This window comes from Zonotrichia albicollis, chromosome 38, assembly GCF_047830755.1.
Source record: "Zonotrichia albicollis isolate bZonAlb1 chromosome 38, bZonAlb1.hap1, whole genome shotgun sequence".
Lineage (NCBI taxonomy): Eukaryota > Metazoa > Chordata > Aves > Passeriformes > Passerellidae > Zonotrichia > Zonotrichia albicollis.
This window is the reverse complement of record NC_133856.1, coordinates 426,486-446,935: the sequence shown is the minus strand read 5'-3', so window position 1 is coordinate 446,935 and position 20,450 is coordinate 426,486. Positions and strand designations below refer to the sequence as shown.

Here is a 20,450-nt window from a genome sequence, read left to right as displayed (position 1 = left end):
TGCGTGCGCAGGTGGACGTTGAGCGAGCTCTTCTGCGTGAAGCGCTTGCAGCACACGGGGCACTGGAAGGCGCGCACGCCCGTGTGCGTCACCATGTGCTTGAGCAGGTAATCGCGGAGCGAGAACGAGCGCCGGCACACCGGGCACTGGTGCGGCTTCTCACCTGTGGGAGAGGAATGGTCAGTGTGGTCAGTGCAGTCAGTGTGGGTCAGTGTGGTCAGTGTGGTCAGTACTGGTCAGTGCGGTCAGTGTGGGTCAGTGTGGTCACTGTGGTCACCATGTGCTTGAGCAGGTAATCGCGGAGCGAGAACGAGCGCCGGCACACCGGGCACTGGTGAGGCTTCTCACCTGTGGGAGAGGAATGGTCACTGTGGTCAGTGGGGTCAGTGTGGTCAGTGTGGTCAGTGTGGTCAGCGTGGTCAGTGTGGGTCAGTGTGGTCAGTACTGGTCAGTGTGGGTCAGTGTGGTCAGTACTGGTCAGTGTGGTCAATGGGGTCAGTGCGGTCAGTGTGGTCAGTACTGGTCAGTGTGTTCAGTGGGGTCAGTGTGGTCAGTGTGGGTCAGTGTGGTCAGTGTGGTCATTGTGGTCAGTGTGGTCAGTGTGGGTCAGTGCGGGTCAGTGTGGGTCAGTGTGGTCAGTGTGGGTCAGTGTGGTCAGTGCGGTCAGTGTGGTCACTGGGGGTCAGTGTGGTCACTGGGGGTCAGTATGGTCAGTGCGGTCAGTGTGGTCAGTGTGGTCAGTACTGGTCAGTGTGGTCACTGTGGTCACTGGGGGTCAGTATGGTCAGTGCGGTCAGTGTGGGTCAGTGTGGTCAGTGTGGGTCAGTGCGGTCAGTGCGGTCAGTGTGGTCACTGTGGTCACCATGTGCTTGAGCAGGTAATCGCGGAGCGAGAACGAGCGCCGGCACACCGGGCACTGGTGCGGCTTCTCACCTGTGGGAGAGGAATGGTCAGTGTGGTCAGTGTGGTCAGTGTGGTCAGTGTGGTCAGTACTGGTCAGTGTGGTCAGTGTGGGTCAGTGTGGTCACTGTGGTCACCATGTGCTTGAGCAGGTAATCGCGGAGCGAGAACGAGCGCCGGCACACCGGGCACTGGTGCGGCTTCTCACCTGTGGGAGAGGAATGGTCAGTGTGGTCAGTGTGGTCAGTGTGGTCAGTGTGGTCAGTACTGGTCAGTGTGGTCAGTGTGGGTCAGTGTGGTCACTGTGGTCACCATGTGCTTGAGCAGGTAATCGCGGAGCGAGAACGAGCGCCGGCACACCGGGCACTGGTGCGGCTTCTCACCTGTGGGAACAGGAATGGTCAGTGCGGTCAGTGTGGTCAGTGTGGTCAGTGTGGGTCAGTGTGGTCAGTGTGGTCAGTGTGGTCAGTGTGGGTCAGTGTGGTCAGTACTGGTCAGTGCGGTCAGTGTGGTCAATACAGGTCAATGTAGGTCAACGTGGGCCAAAGTTGGTCAACGTGGGTCAACATTGGCCAAAATGGATCAACGTGGGTCAACGTGGATTGATAAAGGTGAACGTGGGCCAAACTGGGTCAATGTGGGTCAATGTAGGCCAACATGGACCAAAACGGGTCAATGTGGGCCAACACGTGCCAGAATGGATCAACGTGGGTCAACATGGGCCAAAGTGGGTCAATGTGGATCAATACAGACGAACCTGACCCAAAATGGGTCAATGCGCTCAACACGGATCAATCCAGGTCAGTGCGGGTCAATGTGGGTCAAACTGGGTCAATGTGGGTCAACATGGATTGGAACAGGTCAACATGGGCCAAAACAGGGCCCTAGGAGCCCCAGGTGTGTCCCCAGCTGTCCCCAGGTGTGTCCCCAGGTGTGTCCCAGGTGTGCCCCATGTCCCAGGTGTGTCCCCAGGTGTGTCCCCAGGTGTGTCCCAGGTGTGCCCCATGTCCCAGGTGGGTCCCCAGCTGTCCCCAGGTGGGTCCCCAACTGTCCCCAGGTGTGTCCCCAGGTGTGCTCCATGTCCCCAGGTGTGCCCCCATGTCCCAGGTGTGTCCCCAGGTGTGCCCCCATGTCCCAGGTGTGTCCCCAGGTGTCCCCAGGTGTGTCCCAGGTGTGCCCCATGTCCCAGGTGTGTCCCCAACTGTCCCCAGGTGTGTCCCCAGGTGTGCTCCATGTCCCCAGGTGTGCCCCCATGTCCCAGGTGTGTCCCCAGGTGTGCCCCCATGTCCCAGGTGTGTCCCCAGGTGTCCCCAGCTGTCCCCAGGTGTGTCCCCAGGTGTGTCCCCAACTGTCCCCAGGTGTGCTCCATGTCCCCAGGTGTGCCCCCATGTCCCAGGTGTGTCCCCAGGTGTGCCCCCATGTCCCAGGTGTGTCCCCAGGTGTCCCCAGCTGTCCCCAGGTGTGTCCCCAGGTGTGTCCCCAACTGTCCCCAGGTGTGCTCCATGTCCCCAGGTGTGCCCCCATGTCCCAGGTGTGTCCCCAGGTGTGTCCCCAACTGTCCCCAGGTGTGCCCCATGTCCCAGCTGTGTCCCCATGTCCCCAGGTGTGTCCCCAGGTGTGTCCCCAACTGTCCCCAGGTGTGTCTCCAGGTGTGCTCCATGTCCCCAGGTGTGTCCCCATGTCCCAGGTGTGTCCCCAGGTGTGTCCCCATGTCCCAGCTGTGTCCCCAGGTGTGTCCCCAGCTGTCCCCAGGTGTGCCCCATGTCCCAGCTGTGTCCCCAGCTGTGTCCCCAGCTGTCCCCAGGTGTGCCCGTGCCGGCTCACCTGAGTGGATGAACAGGTGCTTGCTGTAGTTCTTGCGGGAGCTGAAGCTCTTCTGGCAGTGCCCGCACAGGTACGGGGGGGGGGGCTGGGCCCGGCCCCGGGGGGCTCCGGGGGGCACCGGGGGGGCCCTGAGAGCCCCGCCCCCTCCCGGCCCCGCCCACCAGGGCGGCGCCCCGGCCCCGCCCACTCCGGGCCCCGCCCACGGCGCCTCAGGGGCGATGGCGGCACCGAAACGCGGCAGGGACAGCGGGGCCCGGGGGGCGCCTTCATCCCCCGCCGCCTCCTCATCCTCCTCCTCCTCGCCGTCCTCATCCTCCTCCGGGCGCTCCTCCTTGAGCGGGACGGGCGGCAGGCGCAGCGGCTGGCGCTGCTTGCGGCTGTGCCCGCTGCTGGGCAGCGCCGTGGGCAGCTCTGTGGGCAGCGGTGTGGACAGTCCAGTGGTCAGGGATGGGCTCAGTGGTGTGGTCAGTGGTGTGGTCAGTGGTTTGGCCATGTCCGTGCCAATCTCCGTGGCCATCTCCATGGTCAGTTCTGTGGTCAGTGGTGTGGCCATCTCCGTGCCCATCTCCGTGGCCACCTCAGCGGCCAGTGGTGTGGACAGTGGTGTGGCCATCTCCCTGGCCATCTCCGTGGTCAGTTCTCTGGTAAGCAGTGTGCCCATCTCCGTGCCCATCTCCGTGCCCATCTCCATGGCCATCTCAGCGGTCAGTCCCTTGGTCAGCGGCGTTGCCAGTGGTGTGGACAGTGGTGTGGCCATGTCCGTGCCCATCTCAGTGGTCAGCGCCGGTGTCAGCAGTGTGGCCACCTCAGTGCCCATCTCCGTAGCCATCTCAGTGGTCAGTTCCTTAGTCAGTGGTGTGCCCATCTCCATGGTCAGTTCTCTGGCCACTGGTGTGCCCATCTCCGTGCCCACCTCCGTAGGCAGTTCAGTGCCCATCTCCGTGGTCAGTTCTCTGGTCAGTTCCGTGCCCACCTCCGTGCCCACCTCGATGCCCACCTCCGTGCCCATCCCCGTGCCCATCTCGGCGCTCAGCGCGGGCGCCAGGGGCCGCGCCTGCGCCAGGATCCGCGCGCACTCGCCGATGACGGCCTCGATGCGCAGCACGGCGGCGGCCGTCAGCAGCGGCAGCGCCTCGGAGCGCGGCACCGCCAGGCTGCCGCTGTACAGGAACTCCACCAGCTGGCGCACGGCGGCCGCGGGCACCACGGGCGGCACCTCGATGGCCGAGTGGCCCAGGCTGAGCTTGTCGTGGAAGAAGGGGCTGCCGGCGGCCAGCACGCAGCGGTGGGCGCGCAGCGAGGCGCCGCGGGCGCGCACCGTCACGTCGCAGAAGCGGCCGCGGGCGCGCTGCCCGTCCAGCGCCCGCAGCAGCGAGCGGCTGAAGGTGCGCAGGTGGATGTGGTGCACCGCGTCCGGCATGGCGGCCACGCGCACGGGGGGACACTGGGGGGCACTAGGGGACAGGGGGACAATGGGGAGCACTGGGGTACAGCGGGACAATGGGGAGAGTGGGGGACAGGGGGACAATGGGGACAGAGGGCGCACAGGGACACCAAGGGGACACTGGGGACTCAGGGGGAACAGGGGCTAGAGGGGACACTGGGGATGGTGGGGACAGAGGGGACACTGGGGACACTGGGGCACTGGGGGACAATGAGGGCACTGGGGGACAATGAGGAGCACTGGGGGACAATGGGGGACAGGGGGACAATGGGGGACAGGGGGACAATGGGGATAGAGGGATGGTGGGGACACTGGGACACTGGGGATAGAGGGGACAGTGGGGACACGGGGGCACTGGGGGACAATGAGGGCACTGGGGGACAATGGGGGACAATGGGGAGAGTGGGGGGATAGAGGAGATGGAGGGGACACTGGGAATAGAAGGGACAAAGGGGACACTGAGGGGACAGGGGGACAATGGGGATAGAGGGGACACTGGGGATAGAGGGGACACAGGGGACACAGGGATGCTGGGGATGTTGGGGACTCAGGGGACACTGAGATGGTGAGGATGGAGGGGACACTGCAGGTAGAGGGGACACTGGGGACAATGGGGGACAATGAGGGGACAGGGATAGAGGGGACTCTGGGGGATGGTGGGGATAGAGGGGACACTGGGGGGACACTGGGATGGAGGGGACACAGGGGACAGAGGTGACACTAGAGACACGGGGGGACACTGGAGTCAGAGGGGACACTGGGGACAGAGGGTTGACACTGGGGATGGTGGGGTTACAGGGGACACAGAGATGGCAGGGACAGCTGGGACACGGCAAGAGCCAGAGATGGTGGGGACAGCGGGGACAGAGGGCACAGAGGGGACAGAGGGGACAATGGGGACAGCAGGGACAGAGGGGACCGCGGGGACAGAGGGCACAGAGGGCACAGAGGGGACAATGGGGACAGCAGGGACAGAGGGCACAGAGGGCACAGAGGGGACAGAGGGCACAGAGGGCACAGAGGGGACAGCAGGGACACGGGGCTGGCGGTGCTGGGGACACGCACGGGGACAGCGCTGGGGACAGCGGCGAGGCCGGCGGGACCTGGGGACAGAGACACGGGGTTGGTGACGTCACCGGGGCTGGGGACACCCAGTGTGACGTCACTAGGGCCTGAGAACACCGATGGGAACACCGGCGGAAGCTGAGGATAGCCCGTGTGACGTCACCGGAGGCCAGGGACAGCCCGAGTGACGTCACGGCGTGCCGATGACATCACCCCGAGGCACAGCGCCGTGTCCCCGAGCTCAGCCGGAACCCCCCGGGCCCGTTCCCGCCCCCCCGGGACCCCCCGGGACCCCCCGGCCCCACCCCGCCCCTCCCCCACCCCAAAAACCCTCCCGGGCCCCCCCGGCCCCTCCCCCACACCTCGCTCGGCTCCCGCCGCCGCCGCTCGCTGACGTCACTTCCGCCGGAGCGGACCGGAAGTGGATCATAGAGAGGGGCCCAGAGCGGCCCCGGCCGCCATAGAGACGGGAGAGAGGCGGGGGCGCCCCCTGGCGGAGCGGGGGTGCGGCGGGGCCTGATGGAGACACAGCGGGACCCCAACGTCACCAAAGGGACCCCGATGTCACCAATGTCCCCAAAGGGACCCCCGATGTCACCACAGGGATCCCATCAGGACCTCAATGTCTCCGATGTGCCCAATGTCCTCACAGATCCCACAGGAATCCCCATGGGGACCCCAGTGTCCCCATAGGGACCCCCCAATGTCCCCAAAGGGACCCCCATGGGGACCCCAATCTTCCCAATGTCCCCAAAGGGACCCCAATGTCCCTAAAGGGACCTCAATGTCACCAAAGGAACCCCCATGGGGCCGCCAATGTCCCCAACATCCCCAAAGTGTCCCCAAAGGGACCTCAATGTTCTCAAATGGACCCCCAATATCCCCAGTGTGGCCAATGTCCCCAGTGTCCCCCAAGGGACCCCAATGTCCCCAAAGGGGACCCCAATGTCCCCACAGGGATCCACATGGGGACCCCAATTTCCCCATGGTCTCCATGGATCTCAACGTCCCCAAAGGGATCCCCCCAATGTCCCCACAGGGACCCCAATGTCCCCATAGAGCCCCACGGGACCCCCATGGAGTTGGACCCCCACATACCCTCCCAGGGACCCCATGGTGGTCAGTGTCCAGCCATGGTGACCCACGGTGACTCCTCCTGGCCCATTTTGGTCCATCTCCATCCATGGTGACCCATGTTCATTCGTTGACCCTTGTTGATCCATGGAGACCCACGGTGACTCCTCATGATCCATCTCCATCCATGTTCATCCATGGTGACCATGGTGACTCCTGTTGACCCCTGTCCATCCCTGGTGACCCACGGTGACTCCTGTTGACCCCTGTCCATCCATGGTGGCCCATGGTGACTCATGGACTCCTGTCCATCCATGGTGGCCCACGGTGACTCATGGACCCCTGTCCATCCATGGTGATCTACGCTGACTCCTTGTGGTCCATCCTGATGCATGTCTGTCCATGGTGACCCACGGTGACTCCTCTTGGTCCATGATGGTCCATGTCCACCCACATTGACTCGTTGACCCCTGTTGATCCATGGTGACCCATGTTGAGTCCTCTTTGTCCATCTCCATCTGTGTTGGCTCATGTTGACTCCTCTTGACCCATTTGGTCCATCTCCATCCATGGTGACCCACGGTGACTCCTGTGGACTCCTGTCAATCCGTGTTGGCCCATGTTGACTCCTCTTGGCCCATGATGGTCCATGCCCATTCATGGTGCCTCACGTTGACTCATTGACCCTTGTCGATCCATGGTGACCCACAGTGACTCCTCCTGGTCCATCTCCATCCATCTCCATCCATATTGACACACATTGACTCGTTGACCCCTGTCGATCCATGCTGGCCCATGTTGTCTCCTCCTGGCCCATTTTGGTCCATCTCCATCCATGGTGACCCATGTTCATTCGTTGACCCTTGTTGATCCATGGAGACCCACGGTGACTCCTCATGATCCATCTCCATCCATGTTCATCCATGGTGACCATGGTGACTCCTGTTGACCCCTGTCCATCCCTGGTGACCCACGGTGACTCCTGTTGACCCCTGTCCATCCATGGTGGCCCATGGTGACTCATGGACTCCTGTCCATCCATGGTGGCCCACGGTGACTCATGGACCCCTGTCCATCCATGGTGGCCCATGGTGACTCATGGACTCCTGTCCATCCATGGTGGCCCACGGTGACTCATGGACCCCTGTCCATCCATGGTGACCCACGGTGACTCATGGACCCCTGTCCATCCATGGTGATCTACGCTGACTCCTTGTGGTCCATCCTGATGCATGTCTGTCCATGGTGACCCACGGTGACTCCTCTTGGTCCATGATGGTCCATGTCCACCCACATTGACTCGTTGACCCCTGTTGATCCATGGTGACCCATGTTGAGTCCTCTTTGTCCATCTCCATCTATGTTGGCTCATGTTGACTCCTCTTGACCCATTTGGTCCATCTCCATCCATGGTGACCCACGGTGACTCCTGTGGACTCCTGTCAATCCGTGTTGGCCCATGTTGACTCCTCTTGGCCCATGATGGTCCATGCCCATCCATGGTGCCCCACGTTGACTCATTGACCCTTGTCCATCCATGGTGACCCACAGTGACTCCTCCTGGTCCATCTCCATCCATCTCCATCCATATTGACACACATTGACTCGTTGACCCCTGTCCATCCATGGTGACCCACGGTGACTCCTCCTGGCCCATTTTGGTCCATCTCCATCCATGGTGACCCATGTTCATTCGTTGACCCTTGTTGATCCATGGAGACCCACGGTGACTCCTCATGATCCATCTCCATCCATGTTCATCCATGGTGACCATGATGACTCCTGTTGACCCCTGTCCATCCCTGGTGACCCACGGTGACTCCTGTTGACCCCTGTCCATCCATGGTGGCCCATGGTGACTCATGGACTCCTGTCCATCCATGGTGGCCCACGGTGACTCATGGACCCCTGTCCATCCATGGTGACCCACGGTGACTCATGGACCCCTGTCCATCCATGGTGACCCACGGTGACTCATGGACCCCTGTCCATCCATGGTGGCCCACGGTGACTCATGGACCCCTGTCCATCCATGGTGATCTACGCTGACTCCTTGTGGTCCATCCTGATGCATGTCTGTCCATGGTGACCCACGGTGACTCCTCTTGGTCCATGATGGTCCATGTCCACCCACATTGACTCGTTGACCCCTGTTGATCCATGGTGACCCATGTTGAGTCCTCTTTGTCCATCTCCATCTGTGTTGGCTCATGTTGACTCCTCTTGACCCATTTGGTCCATCTCCATCCATGGTGACCCACGGTGACTCCTGTGGACTCCTGTCAATCCATGTTGGCCCATGTTGACTCCTCTTGGCCCACGATGGTCCATGCCCATCCATGGTGCCCCACGTTGACTCATTGACCCTTGTCGATCCATGGTGACCCACAGTGACTCCTCCTGGTCCATCTCCATCCATCTCCATCCATATTGACACACATTGACTCGTTGACCCCTGTCGATCCATGCTGGCCCATGTTGTCTCCTCCTGGCCCATTTTGGTCCATCTCCATCCATGGTGACCCATGTTCATTCGTTGACCCTTGTTGATCCATGGAGACCCACGGTGACTCCTCATGATCCATCTCCATCCATGTTCATCCATGGTGACCATGGTGACTCCTGTTGACCCCTGTCCATCCATGGTGGCCCACGGTGACTCATGGACCCCTGTCCATCCATGGTGACCCACGGTGACTCATGGACTCCTGTTCATCCATGGTGACCCATGGTGACTCATGGACCCCTGTCCATCCATGGTGACCCACGGTGACTCATGGACCCCTGTCCATCCATGGTGACCCACGGTGACTCATGGACTCCTGTCCATCCATGGTGACCCACGGTGACTCATGGACTCCTGTTCATCCATGGTGACCCACGGTGACTCATGGACTCCTGTCCATCCATGGTGACCCACGGTGACTCATGGACTCCTGTCCATCCATGGTGATCATGATGACTCCTGTTGACCCCTGTCCATCCATGGTGACCCACAGTGACTCATGGACTCCTGTTCATCCATGGTGACCCATGGTGACTCATGGACCCCTGTCCATCCATGGTGACCCACGGTGACTCATGGACTCCTGTCCATCCATGGTGATCATGATGACTCCTGTTGACCCCTGTCCATCCATGGTGACCCACAGTGACTCATGGACTCCTGTCCATCCATGGTGATCTACACTGACTCCTCTTGATCCATCTCCATCCATGTTCATCCATGGTGACCCACGGTGACTCCTCTTGGTCCATGATGGTCCATGTCCACCCACATTGACTCGTTGACTCCTGTTGATCCATGATGATCCACAGTGACTCCCCTTGGCCCATCTCCATCCACATCCATCCATGGTGACCCACATTGACTCCTCCTGGTTCATGTCCATCCATGATGACCCACATTGACTCCTGGTCCACGTCCATCCATGGTGACCCACATTGACTCCTCCTGGTCCATCTCCATCCATGGTGACCCACACTGACTCCTCCTGGTCCATGTCCATCCATGGTGACCCACACTGATTCCTGGTCCATGTCCATCCATGGTGACCCACATTGACTCCTCCTGGTTCATGTCCATCCATGATGACCCACATTGACTCCTGGTCCACGTCCATCCATGGTGACCCACGCTGACTCCTCCTGGTCCACATCCATCCATGGTGACCCACATTGACTCCTGGTCCATGTCCATCCATGGTGACCCACACTGACTCCTCCTGGTCCACATCCATCCATGGTGACCCACATTGACTCCTGGTCCATGTCCATCCATGGTGACCCACACTGATTCCTGGAGACTCCTGTTGACCCATGGTGATCCACGGTGACTCCTCTTGGTCCATGATGGTCCATCTCCGTCCACTCCTGGACCCCTGGTGATCCAAGGTGACCCACGTTGTCTCCTCTTGGTCCCTGTCCACTCATGTTGGCCACGGTGACCCGTCACACCCAGCACCGTGACGTCACCGCTAGTGCCACACAGGTGACATCACAGGTGACATCTCAGGTGACATCTCAGGTGGCATCACATGTGACATCACAGGTGACATCACAGGTTCCCTCCAGCCCAACTTTCCTCCCTTGGGTGGATCCTGAATTCCGGGGTGTCCTGTGCCACCTGTGTCCCCTCGGGCAGGGGTGACACCCAAATTTGGGGTGCTCTGTGACGCCCGTGTCCCCTCAGGTGAGGGTGGCACCCAAATTCTGGAGTGCCCCGAGACACCTGTGTCACCTCAGGAGGGTGAGGTCCCCAAATTTTGGGGTGCTCTTGGACACCTGTGTCCCCTCAGGACGAGGTGACGCTGGAATTTTGGGATGTCCAAGGACAACTGTGCCACCTCAGTGGGGGTGACACCTGAATTTTGGGGTGTCCTGGACACCTGTGTCCCCTCGGGCAGGGGTGACACCCAAATTCTGCTCTGTCCCCCGGGTGGGGACAGGGGTGACACCCAAATTCCTGTGTCCCCTCAGGTGGGGGTGCCACCTGAATTCTGCTGTGCCCTGTGCCACCTGTGTCCCCTCAGGTAGGGGTGGCACAGAAACTTTGGGGTGCCCCAGGACACCTGTGTGTCCCCTCGGGCAGGGGTGACACCCAAATTCTGCTCTGTCCCCTGGGCAAGGACAGGGGTGACACCCAAATTCCGGGGTGCCCGTGCCACCCGTGTCCCCTGAGGAAGAGGTGGCACTAGAATTTTGGGGTGCCCTGTGACGCCTGTGTCCTGTCAGGAAGAGGTGGCACTGAAATTTCGGGGTGCCCTGTGCCACCTGTGTCCCCTCGGGCAGGGGTGACACCCAAATTCCGGTGTCCCCTCAGGTGGGGGTGCCACCCAAATTCCGGGGTGTCCTGTGCCACCTGTGTCCCCTCAGGTGAGGGTGCCACCTGAACTCTGCTGTGCCCTGAGCCACCTGTGTCCCCTTGGGCGGAGGTGCCACCCAAATTTCGGGGTGTCCCCTAGGTGAGGACAGGGGTGACACTGAAATTTGGGTGTCCCGTGACACCTGTGTCCCCTCAGGTGAGGGTGCCACCCGAATTCTGGGGTGGCCCCTGGGGCAGGCGTGCCACCCAAATTCCGGGGTGCCCTGTGACACCTGTGTCACCTCAGGCATGGGTGGCACCCAAATTCTGCTCTATCCCCTGGGCAGGGACAGGGGTGCCACCCAAATTTGGGGTGCCCCGGGACACCTGTGTGACACCCAAAGATCTCTGATCCCTGGGACATCTGTCCCCAACAGGTGTGACACTGAAATTCCGGGGTGCTCTTTGCCACCTGTGTCCCCTGTGGGGGTGACACCAGAATTTTGGGGTGCCCTGGGACACCTGTGTCCCTTTGGTGGGAGTCACACTGAAATTTTGGGGTGCCCTGGGACACCTGTGTCCCCTCAGGCGGGGGTGCCACCCGAATTCTGGTGTCCCCTGGGGCAGAGGTGTCACCTGAATTCCGGGGTGTCCCCTGAGCAAGGACAGGTGTGACACCCACATTCCGGTGTCCCCTCAGGAGAGGGTGGCACCCACATTCCGGGGTGCCAGGTATGTTGTCCCCAATCCCGCAGGGTCCCCTCGAGCGGGGACAAGTGTTACACCCGCATTCCAGCGTCCCCTCAGGTGAGGGTGTCACCCCCATTCCGGTGTCCCCTTGGTTGAGGTGGCACCCACATTCCGGTGTCCCCTCCATTCCGGTGTCCCCCCATTCCGGTGTCCCCTCGGTTGGGATGTCACCCCCATTCCGGTGTCCCCCCCATTCCGGTGTCCCCTCCATTCCGGTGTCCCCTCGGTTGGGGTGTCACCCACATTCCGGTGTCACCCACATTCCGGTGTCCCCTGGGGCACAGGTGTGTCCCCCACATTCCGGTGTCCCCTTGGTTGAGGTGGCACCCACATTGCAGTGTCCCCTGGGGCACAGGTGTGTCACCCACATTCTGGTGTCACCCCCATTCCGGTGTCCCCTCGGTTGGGGTGTCACCCACATTCCGGTGTCACCCCCATTCCGGTGTCCCCTGGGGCACAGGTGTGTCCCCCACATTCCGGTGTCCCCTTGGTTGAGGTGGCACCCACATTGCAGTGTCCCCTGGGGCACAGGTGTGTCACCCACATTCTGGTGTCACCCCCATTCCGGTGTCCCCTCGGTTGGGGTGTCCCCCCCATTCCGGTGTCCCCCACATTCCGGTGTCCCCCCCATTCCGGTGTCCCCCCCATTCCGGTGTCACCCCATTCCGGTGTCACCCCCATTCCGGTGTCCCCTCGGTTGGGGTGTCACCCCCATTCCAGTGTCACCCCCATTCCGGTGTCACCCCCATTCCGGTGTCCCCAATCCCGCGGGGTCCCCTCGGGCGGGGGCGGCCCCGGAGCCGAACGGAGCCCGGAGGGGGAAGGGGGGGGAGGGGCGGGACAGCCCCGGGGGGAGGGGCGCGGTGCCACCCTCGGTGCCATTGGTGGTGTCACACACGGTGCCACCCTCGGTGCCACTGCCGGTGCCACTATCGGATGTCACACGCGGTGCCACTGCCGGTGCCACACGGCCGGGGCTCGGCAGCGACAGGAGAGCGACAGGTGAGGGACACGGGGAGGGGGGTCCGGAACAGCCCGGGGTGGGCAGGGGGCACCAAAATCCCATCCAAGGTGGGCAGGGGGCACCAAACCCCCCCCGGGGTGGGCAGGGGGCACCAAAATCCCATCCAAGGTGGGCAGGGGGCACCAAATCTCCATCCAGGGTGGGCAGGGGGCACCAAAATCCCCCAGGATGGCACCAAAATCCGATCCAAGGTGGGCAGGGGGCACAAATCCCCCAGGATGGGCCCCAGGATGGGTCCCCAAAACTCCCCCGGGGTGGGCAGGGGGCACCAAAATCCCCTCAGGGTGGGCAGGGGGCACCAAAACCCCCCCAGGGTAGGATCCGGGGACCCCCGACCCTTTTCCCCCTCCCCAAAAAGGGACCAGGAGATTTTGGGGAGGGCTCGGGGGTCCCATCCCCACTCCCGGGGCTGATGCGGATTTTGGGGAGGGGTCTCTGCTGCTGCTCCAGAACCATGAGGGACACGGGGGACAGCGGGGGACAGCGGCTGGCACAGGTGAGGGGGGGGTGCGACCCCCAGGTGAGGGTGGGAGGGACCCCCAGATCAATGAGGGGACCCCCAGGTGAATGAGGGACCCCCACGGGACCCCCAGATCAATGAGGGACTCCCAGGTGTGGGGAGGGACCCCCGGGGACCCCCAGGTGAATGAGGGACCCCCAAGGGACCCCCAGATTAAAGAGGAGACCCCCAGGTGAGTGGGGAGAGACCCCGAGATCAATGAGGGGACCCCCAGGTGAGAGTGGGACCCCCAGGGACCCCCAGGTGTGGGGAGGGACCCCCGGGGACCCCCAGGGACCCCCAGGTGAGGGGAGGAGACCCCCAGGTGAATGAGGAGACCCCCAAGGTGAATGAGGGACCCCCAAGGTGAATGAGGGACCCCAAGGGACCCCCAGATCAATGAGGGGACCCCCAGGTGTGGGGAGGGACCCCCAGGTGAGGGTGGGAGGGACCCCCAGATCAATGAGGGACCCCCAAGGGACCTCCAGATTAATGAGGGGACCCCCAGGTGTGGGGAGGGACCCCCGGGGGCCCCCAGGTGAGGGGAGGGGACCCCACGGGACCCCAAGATCAATGAGGGGACCCCCAGATTGGGGAGGGACCCCCAGACCAATGAGGGGACCCCCAGGCGAATGAAGGGACCCCCAAGGGACCCCCAAATCAATGAGGGACCCCCAGGTGAGGGTGGGAGGGACCCCCAGATCAATGAGGGACCCCCAAGGGACCCCTAGATTAAAGAGAAGACCCCCAGGTGGGTGAGGGGTCCCCCAGGTGAGTGGGGAGAGACCCCGAGATCAATGAGGGGACCCCCAGGTGAATGAGGGACCCCCAAGGGACCCCCAGATCAATGAGGGGACCCCCAGGTGAATGAGGGACCCCCAAGGGACCCCCAGATCAATGAGGGGACCCCCAGGTGTGGGGAGGGACCCCCGGGGACCCCCAGGTGAAGGTTGGGACCCCCAGTTTGGGTGAGGGGAGGACCCTGGGGGGTTTGGGGGTCTCAGGTGACGTTGGGGACCCCCCAAAGCCCCGAGGGGGTCCCGGGAATGGGGGAGGGGTGGGGGGGGGGGGAGGGGTCCCGGCATTCGGGGGTTCCCAGCCACGCCCCTCCCCCCCCCCCCCCGCTTTGGCTCGGGACCCCCGGAGCCCCCGGGGCGGCCCCCGGCTGGAATGGGGACACGGGGCGGGGACAGCGACAGCGACACAACGGGGACAGCCACAGAGAGAGGGGACAGGGAGGGGACAGGGAGGGGACAGTGACAGGGAGGGGACAGTGACAGGGAGGGGACAGCGACAGAGAGGGGACAGTGACAGGGGAGGGGACAGCGACAGGGACACAACGGGGACAGCGACAGAGAGAGGGGACAGCGACAGGGACACAACTACAGGGACACGGGGCGGGGACAGCGACAGGGACACAACGGGGACAGCGACAGAGAGAGGGGACAGGGAGGGGACAGCGGGGAGGGGACAGCGACAGGGACAGCGACACCAGGAGGGGACAGCGACACAACGGGGACAGCGACAGGGACAGGGACACGGGGCGGGGACAGTGACAGTGAGAGGGACAGAGAGGGGACAGCGACACAACGGGGACAGTGACAGAGCGGGGACAGCGACACGGGGCGGGGACAGCGACAGGGACCGGGACAGGGACAGGGAGGGGACAGTGACAGGGAGGGGACAGTGACAGGACACAACTACAGGGACACGGGGCGGGGACAGCGACAATGAGAGGGACAGGGAGGGGACAGCGACACGGGGCGGGGACAGTGACAGCGACAATGAGGGGGCAGCGACAGGGACAGGGAGGGGACAGTGACAGGGAGGGGACAGTGACAGGGACAGCGACACAACGACAGGGACGGGGACGCGGGGCGGGGACAGCGACAGCGACAATGCGGGAACAGCGACAGGGACAGCGACAGGGAAGGGACAGCGGGGAGGGGACAGCGACAAAGCGGGGACGGCGACAGGGACGGCGACACATGGAGGGGACAGGGACAATGACAGGGACACAGCGACAGAGCGACACGGGGAGGGGACAGCGACAGGGACAGGGACACAATGGGGACAGCGACAGCGACACGGGGGGGACAGGGACATTTCCCACGGAGTCCCGGGCGCCCCTCCCCCTCCGTGGGAACGGGCACATCCCCCCCCCCCCCCCGACCCCCCCCTCCCAAATTGTTCCCCCCGTTTGTCCCCCCAAGGGCCCTGAGGGGATCCCCGGGACACCCTGGGGACCCCCGAGCAATGGGGACCCCCAGAATTGGGGACCCCCTCAAACACCGGGCACCCCCCAAAGATCTGGGACCCCCCCCCCCCCAGAGTTTTGGGCCTCCCCAAATTTTGGGGACCCCCCCAAACACCGGGGACCCCGCCAGAATTCTGTGCCCTCCCCCAAAACCCGGGACCCCCCAAACACCCGGGACTCCTCCCAATACCTGGGACCCCCAAAAACCGTGGACACCCCCAAACACCTGGGAGCCCCCCAAACTTCTGAGCCCCTCCCAAACATCTGGGACCCCCCTCCCAAACGCCAGGGACCCCCCCAGAGACCTGGGACCCCCCAAAACCTGTGACCCCCCAAAGACCTGGGACCCCTCAAACTTCTGGGACCCCCCCAAAAACCTGGACCCCCCAAACTTTGGGGTTCCCCGCGCATTTGGGACCCTCTGGACACCCCGAATTGCCGAGACTTCCCCCAGGGACACTCGGGGTCCCCCCAGACCCCCGGGACCCCCCGGGAATTTGGGGAACCCCCAAATTTTGGAAACCCTCCCAAGATTTTGAGGCCCCCCTGGATTTTCGGACCCTCAGATTTTGGGAACCCCCCCAGATTTTTGGAACCCTCCCTTTGATTTTGGGACCCCCCAGATTTTTGGAACACCCTGGATTTTGGGACCCTCCCCAATTTTCAGACCCCCAGCCCAGATTTTGTGACCCCCAGGTTTTGGGACCCCCCCAGATTTTGGAACTCCCTTGATTTTGTGACTCCCAGATTTGGGGTCCCCCTCTATATTTTAGGACCTTCCCCAGATTTTGGGACACCCCCCACTTTCTGGGAGCCCCAGATTTTAGGACGCCCCCCCTGGATCGTGGGACCCTCCGGATTTTGGGATTTTTGGGAATTTTCGGGATTTTGGGGAATTAGGGGATTTTTGGGAATTTTGGGACCCCCCAAATGCCCCCCTCTCCCCCAGGCTCAGCACCGGCGCGACCTGGAGGCGGAGCTACGTGACCTCAGCAGCCAGGTGGGCGGGGCTTGCAGAGAGAGGCGGGGCCAGCACCTGTCAGTCATGGCCTGGCCCCTCTCACTGAAAAGGGGTGTGGCCCGCTGCTGTCAATCACCCAAAGTGGGCGGGGCATGGGCTGGTCCCTTACCATGTGGGCAGAGGTGGCAGATGTCAATCATGGGAGGGCGGGGCTTGCTGCTGTCAATCACCCCCTGTCTAATCAGGTGGCGGCGCTGGGGCGGAGCCTGGCGGCTGAACGTGGGCGGAGCCTGATGGAGGGCGGGGCCCTGCGGGCACTGGAGATCGCTGTGGGCGGAGCCAAGGCGCGGGTGGGCGGAGCCTGCCGGGCTCTGGACCGGGCCAAAGAGCGGCTGCGGCTGCAGCAGGTGGGCGGGGCCTGGGGCTGACTGGGCGGGGCCTATGACAGGTGTGAGGTGAGGGTGTGCTCAAAGGGGTGTGGCCTGTGAGGGAGGCGGGGCAGGGTGGGACCACGGAGGAGGGGCCTGAATGGGCGGGGTCAGGGTTGGTGTGGGTGTGGCTATGATTGGGCTAAGGAGGCGTGGTCTGGCTAAAGGGGCGTGGTCTGAGGACTGTGGGCCTGTGGGTGGGGGCAGGTGTGTGGGCGTGGCCTGTGGCTGACCCCGCCCCTCTGCAGGAGGCGGGGCAGGTGCTGTGGGCGGAGCTGGAGGCTGCTCGTGCTGCCAAAGTGGGGGCGGAGCTCCGGGCTCAGGAGGCGGAGTCTCAGTGCCGGGCCCGGGGGGTGGAGCTGGAGCGGCTGCGACAGGTGGGCGGGGCTAAGGAGAGGGGCGGGGCCATGGGCAATGGGCGGGGCTACTGCAGCTGGGGCAGGGCTAACGACCAATGGGAGGGGCTATAACAATCTGTGGGCGGGGCTAAGGACCTATGGGTGGGGTTATTGTTCTTGGGGCGGGGTTAAGAACAAATGGGTGTGGCTAAGGACCAATGGGCGGGGTTATTGTAGTATGGGCGGGGCTAAGGACAAATGGGGCCTATAACAATTTGTGGGTGGGGCCAAGGAATATGGGCAGGGGTGTTGTACTTGGAGTGGGGCTAAGCGCAATAGGCGGGGCTACAGCCCCCTGTGGGCGGGGCTAAGGATCTATGGGCGGGGCTATAGCAACCTGTGGGGGTGGCTAAAGCCTAATGGGGCGGGGCTATGGAATAATGGGTAGGACTAAATCAGCCGGGGGGTGTGGCTCTGGTGATGGGCGTGTCTCGGGCTGTGGGCATGTCTGGGGGCGTGTCCATTCTGGCCCCGCCCACAGGCAGTGCAGGCAGCCCAGCGTTCCCGGCGCCGGGCGGAGCAGGAGCGTGACCAGGTGTCGGCCAAGGTTGGCCACGCCCCCCGGCCCAGGTCAGCGCGGCCACGCCCCTTTCCCTGGCCTGGTGTCCCAGGGTGTCCCCTACAGACCCTATAGGTCCCCATAGGTCCTATACAAGCCCTATAGACCCCCTATGTCCCTATAGCCCCCATGTGTCCCCCTATGTGTCCCCATGTCCCCTATAACCCCATGTGGCCCCTATATGTCCCCATATGTCCCCATGGCCCCCCCCATGTCCCCTGCATGTCCCCATGTCCCCTAGAGCCCCCATATGTCCCCCATATCCCCCATATATGTCCCCATATGTCCCCCATATATCCCCCCAATGTCCCCTGTATGTCCCCATCTCTCCCCATAACCCCCATAAATGTCCCCATATGTCCCCTCTATAGCCCCATATGTCCCCTCTATGTCCCCTCTATGTCCTCTTGTCCCCATGTGTCCCCTATGGCCCCCATGTGTCCCCTATATGTCCCCATGTCCTCTATAGCCCCATATGTCCCCTCCGTGTCCCCTATAACCCCTATGTCCCCAAATATCCCCTGTATGTCCCCATGTCCCCCATATATCCCCCATATATCCCCCCTATGTCCCCCATGTCCCCACATGTCCCCTATCTGTCCCCATGTCCCCATATGTCCCTTATATCCCCTCCATATCCCCTATGTCCCCATATGTCCCTATATATCCCCCATGTGTCCCTTCTACGTCCCCACATGTCCCCTGCAGCCCCTCTATGTCCCCTGAATGTCCCCTAGGGCCCTCAAATGTCCCCCATATCCTCGTGTCTCCATATGTTCCCCATGTCCCCTATAGTCCCCATCTGTCCCCATGTGTCCTCCTATACACCCCTATAGTCCCCATATGTCCCCTGTATGTCCCCATGTCCCCCATATCCCCTGCATATGTCCCCATATGTTCCCCTGTATGTCCTCATATGCCCTATGTGTACCCATATGTCCCTTATCTGTCCCCATGTCCCTGTGTGTCCCCACATGTCCCCTGAATGTCCCCATGTCCCCTATAGCTCCCGTATGTCCCCATATGTCCCTATATATCCCCTATGTCCCCTATATGTCCCTATGTGTCCCCTATATGTCCCCTATAGCCCCCCATGTCCCCCTCTGTCCCCCCTCTGTCCCACATGTCCCCCATATGTCCCCTGTAATGTCCCCTTTATGTCCCCCCATATGTCCCCTATGTGCCCCCTATATCCCCCATGTCCCCATATGTCCCCTGTATGTCCCCATATGCCACCGTATGAGCCCATATGTCCCCTATATCCCATATATCCCCCTATGTCCCCCCCCATGTCCCCAAATGTCCCCAAATGTCCCCCAATGTCCCCGCAGCGCCCCCAGCGGTGACCCCGCGGCGCTGCAGGCGGCGCTGGAGGAGCTGCGGGAGCACAACCGGGAGCTGCGGGAGCGGCTGCGGGAGCGGCTGGGACAGGTGGGGACACACCTGGGGACACCTGGGGACACACCTGGGGACATGGGGGGAGCACAACCGGGAGCTGCGGGAGCGGCTGCGACAGCGTCTGGGACAGGTGGGGACACCTGGGGACAGGTGGGACTTGGGGACCCCTGGGGGACATGGGGACACCTGGGACAGCTGGGGGACATGGGGGTACAGGGGGAGCACAACCGCGACCTGCGGGAGCAGCTGAGACAGCGCCTGGGACAGGTGGGGACACACCTGGTGGCACCTGGGGACACACCTGGGGACATGGGGGGAGCACAACTGGGACCTGTGGGAGCGCCTGGCACAGGTGGGGACACCTGGGACACCTGGGGGACATGGGGACACCTGGGGGACATGGGGACACCTGGAGGGCATGGGAGGACTTGGGGGGACACCAGGGGGGACACGAGCACAAGTGTAGATCCACCTGTGTGTGCCATGGGCACAGGTGTGGGTGCCATGGGTGCCATGGGTGCCATGGGTGCTATGGGTGCCACACCCACCTGTCTCACCTGTGCCAGGTAGAGGAGCTGCGCCGGGCTCTGCTGGTTATGGGCACAGGTGTGTGTGCCATGGGCACAGGTGTGGTGCCATGTGTGCCATGGGTGCCATGGGTGCATGGGTGCCACACCCACCTGTCTCACCTGTGCCAGGTAGAGGAGCTGCGCTGGGCTCTGCTGGTTATGGGCACAGGTGTGGGTACCATGGGCACAGGTGTGGTGCCATGTGTGCCATGGGCACAGGTGTGGGTGCCATGTGTGCCATGGCTGCCATGGGTGCCACACCCACCTGTCTCACCTGTGCCAGGTGGAGGAGCTGTGCTGGGCTCTGGCGGCTGCGGGCTCGCGGGCTCAGGTGTGGGCACAGGTGTGGTGCCATGGGTGCCACGGGTGCCATGGGTGCCATGGGTGCCATGGGTGCCACACTCACCTGTCTCACCTGTCTCAGGTGGAGGAGCTGCTCTGGGCTCTGCTGGTTATGGGCACAGGTGTGGGTACCATGGGCACAGGTGTGGTGCCA

At 62.8% G+C, this 20,450-nt stretch overlaps 2 protein-coding genes across 8 annotated transcripts in view; one reads left to right on the top strand and one right to left on the bottom strand.

Moving 5' to 3' along the window:
* Positions 1 to 705: 705 nt before the first annotated feature.
* On the bottom strand, positions 706 to 5,111 carry LOC141726734 (uncharacterized). Its single transcript, XM_074531756.1, has 2 exons — positions 2,725 to 5,111; positions 706 to 1,283 (listed from the first exon to the last, which is right to left on the bottom strand). The coding sequence occupies exons 1-2, from the start codon at positions 4,142 to 4,144 to the stop codon at positions 1,162 to 1,164; spliced, it is 1,542 nt and encodes a 513-aa protein (XP_074387857.1). The 5' UTR covers positions 4,145 to 5,111; the 3' UTR covers positions 706 to 1,161.
* Positions 5,112 to 12,715: 7,604 nt separating this feature from the next.
* LOC141726735 (uncharacterized) overlaps positions 12,716 to 20,450 on the top strand; it is a 20,202-nt gene continuing 12,467 nt past the window's right edge. For 3 of the 7 annotated variants that reach the window (XM_074531759.1, XM_074531758.1, XM_074531757.1), the window contains exons 1-6: positions 12,716 to 12,863; positions 16,591 to 16,641; positions 16,848 to 17,009; positions 17,279 to 17,407; positions 17,910 to 17,998; positions 19,319 to 19,418. In XM_074531759.1, the coding sequence (XP_074387860.1) occupies positions 12,798 to 12,863; positions 16,591 to 16,641; positions 16,848 to 17,009; positions 17,279 to 17,407; positions 17,910 to 17,998; positions 19,319 to 19,418 (597 nt within the window). In that variant the 5' untranslated portion in view covers positions 12,716 to 12,797. Of the gene's footprint in view, positions 12,864 to 13,314; positions 13,382 to 16,590; positions 16,642 to 16,847; positions 17,010 to 17,278; positions 17,408 to 17,909; positions 17,999 to 19,318; positions 19,419 to 20,450 lie in introns of all 7 variants that reach the window. The other 4 variants (XM_074531761.1, XM_074531762.1, XM_074531764.1 and 1 more) reach the window with 4 other exon arrangements.